The sequence below is a fragment of the Bison bison genome, unplaced genomic scaffold, assembly GCF_000754665.1.
Source record: "Bison bison bison isolate TAMUID 2011002044 unplaced genomic scaffold, Bison_UMD1.0 scf7180017851776, whole genome shotgun sequence".
NCBI classification, from domain to species: domain Eukaryota; kingdom Metazoa; phylum Chordata; class Mammalia; order Artiodactyla; family Bovidae; genus Bison; species Bison bison.
The window spans coordinates 12,185-16,855 of record NW_011482349.1 but is presented as its reverse complement, the minus strand read 5'-3'; the positions used below and the strand labels follow the sequence as shown (position 1 = coordinate 16,855).

At 61.3% G+C, this 4,671-nt stretch overlaps 1 protein-coding gene across 1 annotated transcript in view; it reads left to right on the top strand.

Annotated features, from left to right (window-relative positions):
- Window positions 1-4,671, top strand: part of KLHL22 (kelch-like family member 22) — a gene marked incomplete at its 3' end in the record, with an annotated part of 26,373 nt that overhangs the window by 9,541 nt on the left and 12,161 nt on the right. The window contains exons 3-4 of the mRNA XM_010851512.1: window positions 3,786-3,951; window positions 4,226-4,669. Of these exons, the coding sequence (XP_010849814.1) occupies window positions 3,786-3,951; window positions 4,226-4,669 (610 nt within the window). The remainder of the gene's footprint in view (window positions 1-3,785; window positions 3,952-4,225; window positions 4,670-4,671) is intronic.

The following is a 4,671-nucleotide window of genomic DNA, read 5'->3' as shown; positions in this document are numbered from 1 at the left end:
GGGCGGGCTTCTGCTGGGAGGCGTTCTCTTCTCTGGCCTGGTCACTGTGCAGGCTGACACCCTCTCCCCCTGGGACCAGGGAGAGCCCAGACTTATCTCTGATAAACACGTGTGAAATGATGATTCCCAAGGTTCAGCGGGTTTTTTTCTTTATTATTCATTTTGCTTATTAACTCAGGTTGAAATGACGCAGTGAGACTGGGAAAGGTCTCTGACGCGAGTGAGGGTGAAGCGAAGGCCTTTGGAGTCTGTGGGCCCATAGCTGGGCCCCGCAGGGGACATCCTGTGGGGTGTCTGCCAGGCTCTCGGCGACGTGCAGCTGGGGCTGACAGCCCCCTGGTCTGCTCTGTGGTGTCAGCCAACACGGGAAGCTGAGTTATTCATGAATCAGAGTGTGAAACCCTCCGTGAGGCCCGGGCTCCTGGGGCAACAGACCCCCCGTCCCTGGGCCTTGCTCGCAGAAGGGCAGCTGGTCCCTGTTAGGGAGCCTCTCCTCTGATGCAAGGCGCTTACCAGCCTGAGCTGGCGCGTGGGCCTCTCCAGACAGGCGAGGGGTGCGGAGTCGTGTCCAGCGCCCATGCCCGCCGCTGAATCACTGGATGGGAAACCGTGGCGCGCGCTGCTGTGCCCCTGCCCCCCGCCACGCTCACCCAGTCTTCAGCCTCCACACAGTGGCTCCTGCGAAGCCCATCTCAGACTTCTCAGCCCCAAACCGCTGATCCTCGCAGCTGCTCTGTTGTGCTTTGTTGGGTTCCAGGGTGTCGCTAACCCTCGGCCCTGCCCTCCGGAGGTCCCCCAGAGCTGCTTTGTTGGTGGAGAGCTGTCCCGTCTGTCTAGACAGATGGTCTCTGAGAGGAAGGGGAGAGTTGGGTTCTTCTGCTTTACCCCAGTTTGTTTGTAAATCTAAAGTTTGGCACAAATTCATTAAACCATGCAAACTGTCCTGAACTGAGATGAGACTTCTTTATTTTTGTTATACTTTTGGTTGGGAAATACTGAGGTGCTTGGATTCGAGGTGTTGGTTTTAGGCTCCCATGGAGGGTTGTGACATCATACGTGTGGCAGATAAGTGTTTTCTCCGGCTGAAACGTCTGGATTCCGGGACACACCTGGTCTCAAGGGTATGGAGGAGGTGTCTGGGCTGGAGGGAGCTCCCCGCCTCCTCAGGGCCGAGGCAGCCAGTGGCGCCCGGTGCTGTCTGGTTGGGGCCTCCCGGCGGCGGGCACAGGCCGCAGTCTCTTTGTGGTCTGTGCTGCCGGTTGTCAGGCATGTCCGACTCTTGGTGACCCCGTGGACAGCAGCACGCCAGGCCTCCTGTCCATCACCAACTCCCGGGGCTTGCTCAAACTCATGCGCATCGACTCAGTGATGCCATATTATCCCGTCGTACCCTTGTCCTCCCGCCTTCAACCTTTCCCAGCATCAGGGTCTTTTTCGATGAGTCACTTCTTCACATCAGGTGGCCAAAGTATTGGAGCTTCAGCATCAGGGCTGATCTCCTTGAGGATGGATTGCTTGGATCTCTTGCGTCCGCGGGACTCGCAAGCGTGCTGTCTGTGTCCTCCACTTACATGGTCATTCCCCGCCTGCTGGACACTTGGTGAACGTGTCTCTCTCTTTTTTTTAAATTGTGATTTCTAGAAAACCTAAAGCTTGACCATTGTGACCATTTTCAGCGTGCAGCTCAGTAGTGCTCATTACATCCACTCTGGCGCAATCTCCGGAACCGGTCCACGTTGTGAAAAGGATCCTGTAGCCGTGAAACAGTTCCCATGGCTCTCCTCCCAGCCCGGGTGGCCGCCTGGTATGGCCACCTTGTGCTTCTGTCTCCACGACTGCTCTCGGGACCTCACATGAATGGAATCAGGCAGTACTTGTCCTTTGAAGACTGGCTGCTTTGGCCGAACGCCGTGTCCCCAAGGCTCCTCCGGGCTGTGGCGGGTGTCAATCGCCGTCCTCTGCTGAAGCACGCGCTGCGGTTTGTCGCACTGCAGTTTGCCCGTTTCGTCGACGGACACCGGTTGTTCCCATCTCTTGGTTCTCGTGAGGCAAGCTGCTGTGAGCGTGGGGCGCAGAAGTCTCTCGGAGGCCCTGCTTTCAGTTCTGTGGGGTATGCACTCAGACGCGGAATTGCTGGAACATTCTGTAATTCTGTGTGTTATGTCTTGAGGAACCCCCAAACTGTCTTCTGCAGCTGCACTAATTTACATTCACACCAGCGATGCACAGAGGCTCCAGCTTCTTTAAGTTGAGGAGATAAGAGTCTAAAAGGAAGTGGGCGAAGCACCTGCACTCTTTGGAAGAGAAAGTGAAAACAGCTGCTAAACCCGCGACCCAAGCCTCTGTCCGCTGTCCGCTGCCAGGTTTCTCCCTCGCCCCCTGGCGGCTGGAGCCAGCGTCCTCTCCCTCTGCTTCTAGGGGTGTCCAGGGCAGGCCCCCCGCTCCCGGTGGGGCTTCGTGACAGGCTGTGGCAGAGGCATCCAGGCGCGAGCACGTGGGGCACCCTTTGACCCAGCAGTGGCTCTCCGGGAACTGGTCCTGGTGTTTCCAGCAGCCCCTGGGGCAGAGCCGCCCATCGGGTAAACGACAGGAGACGAGAGGAGCCCGGGCCCAGCACGCGGCTGCGTCCTTTGGCACCTTTGCCCAGGGGCAGCCCTGTGGGTGCGGATAATCCAGGCTGTTTCCAAGATGCCCTGTGAAGGCGAAGCTGGGTGCGGATCCAGGCGTGGGCCCTGCCTCGGCATGGTGCCGCCCTGGGAGGGCAGCTGGGGGCCGGAGCTGAGGGCGGCCGGAGCGTTTCACCCTTTCATATCCTCTCAGTCTTGTGAGTCTGCGTGTGTGCGTGCGTGTGTCGAAATGGAACATGGCCACTCTGGCAGCGTGTTGCTGTCCCGTTTCAGCCCCAAGGCTTCCCTGACCACCGCCGCTTCCTCTAGCCCCTGACTGACCCCGCAGCCGGGACGTTAAAAGGTGCCTGCTCTGTAGGGGCCGGGGCGGGCTCCTGCTGACCTCTTGCACCTGGGTCCCAGCTACCCTTGGTCAGCCCCAGATCGGGTCTCCCCTCCGGATCCCCAGGCCTGCTGGGCCTCCTGCCCCCGCTGTAGCCTCTCCACCCTGCCCCATGGAGCCTGGAGTCTGAGGTCCCTAGGTCAAACCTGGGATCAGTTCCCCGACGGCACCTCCATTTCCTGGTGTCCGTCCAGACCCGACCCTGCCTAGCAGCATGTGGCCCAGGCTCCCTCCCCCACAGCGGCCAGCCTGCAGGGTCATCCTGGCCCTGGTCCTGGGCGCCCGCCACCTCCACGGCCTCCTCAGGGAGGGGCCCCTCGGGCTGGCCGCTCCTCCGGCAGACACCCCGTCTCAGTCCTGGACAGCAATTCCACACCCGGCAACGCCCTGTCCTCTGTTGTCCTCCGGCTTTAGCTCCGCGCTCAGGGGTCTTCCGCTTGGCTTCATTGTGGAGTCGCCCCGTGACCGGGTCTCGGTGCTGAGTAGCCGCAGGGCGGGGGATGCTGAGTGGAGGACATTGACTTTTCCCATTCACCTCTCCCGCTGAGCCCCGGGAATCACACGGGTGGACGCAGCAGAAAGCCCGCTGGCCCCACGCCCGGGGGCGCACGTGCAGGTCCTAGGCTGTGTGAGATGGAGGTTTCCAGAATGGTCCCAAGCTTGGTCAGGAGCTGTGGGTGCCTCCATGGGACGGCTCAGGGTACGAGCCAGCCTCGGCCTGCCCCTCCGGCAGCGCCGTGGGCGTCACCCAGCCGTGCCCCGTCTTCCCTGCGCAGGGGCATGTTCGCTGGGGGGCTGAAGGAGATGGAGCAGGAGGAGGTCCTGATCCATGGCGTGTCCTACAACGCCATGTGCCAGATCCTGCACTTCATCTACACGTCCGAGCTGGAGCTCAGCCTGAGCAACGTCCAGGAGACACTGGTTGCCGCCTGCCAGCTTCAGGTGAGGTTCCGGCCTGAGGTGGGGAGCCCTCCCTTCACCCCTGCCACCCGGCTCTGTTTTGGGTTTAACTCGCTGGGCTTCTCTGCAGTGTTGATTCTAAAGCGAGTCTTGCCGGGTATGACGCTTCCGAGTGTGCGGCCCACCGCCTCCTGGTGGTGTTGCCAGTGACTGTTGGGGGCTTGTCCCCCACGTGCTGGCCCTCCGAGGTGCCCCAGGGATGGGGGTACCAGGCCTGGACACCTGGCCTGGGCTTGACGGCCCGCTCTGTCCACAGATCCCGGAGATTATCCACTTCTGCTGTGACTTCCTCACGCCCTGGGTGGACGAGGACAACATCCTTGATGTCTACCGGCTGGCTGAGCTCTTCGACCTGAGCCGCCTGACCGAGCAGCTAGACGCTTACATCCTCAAGAACTTCGTGGCCTTCTCGAGGACTGACAAGTACCGCCAGCTGCCCCTGGAGAAGGTCTACGCCCTCCTGAGCAGCAACCGACTGGAGGTGTCCTGCGAGACGGAGGTGTACGAGGGCGCCCTGCTCTACCACTACCCGCCGGAGCAGGTGCAGGCCGACCGGCTCCCGCTGCACGAGCCGCCCAAGCTCCTGGAGACCGTGCGCTTCCCCCTCATGGAGGCCGAGGTCCTGCAGCGGCTGCACGACAAGCTGGAGCCCAGCCCGCTGAGGGACACCGTGGCCGAAGCGCTCATGTACCACCGGAACGA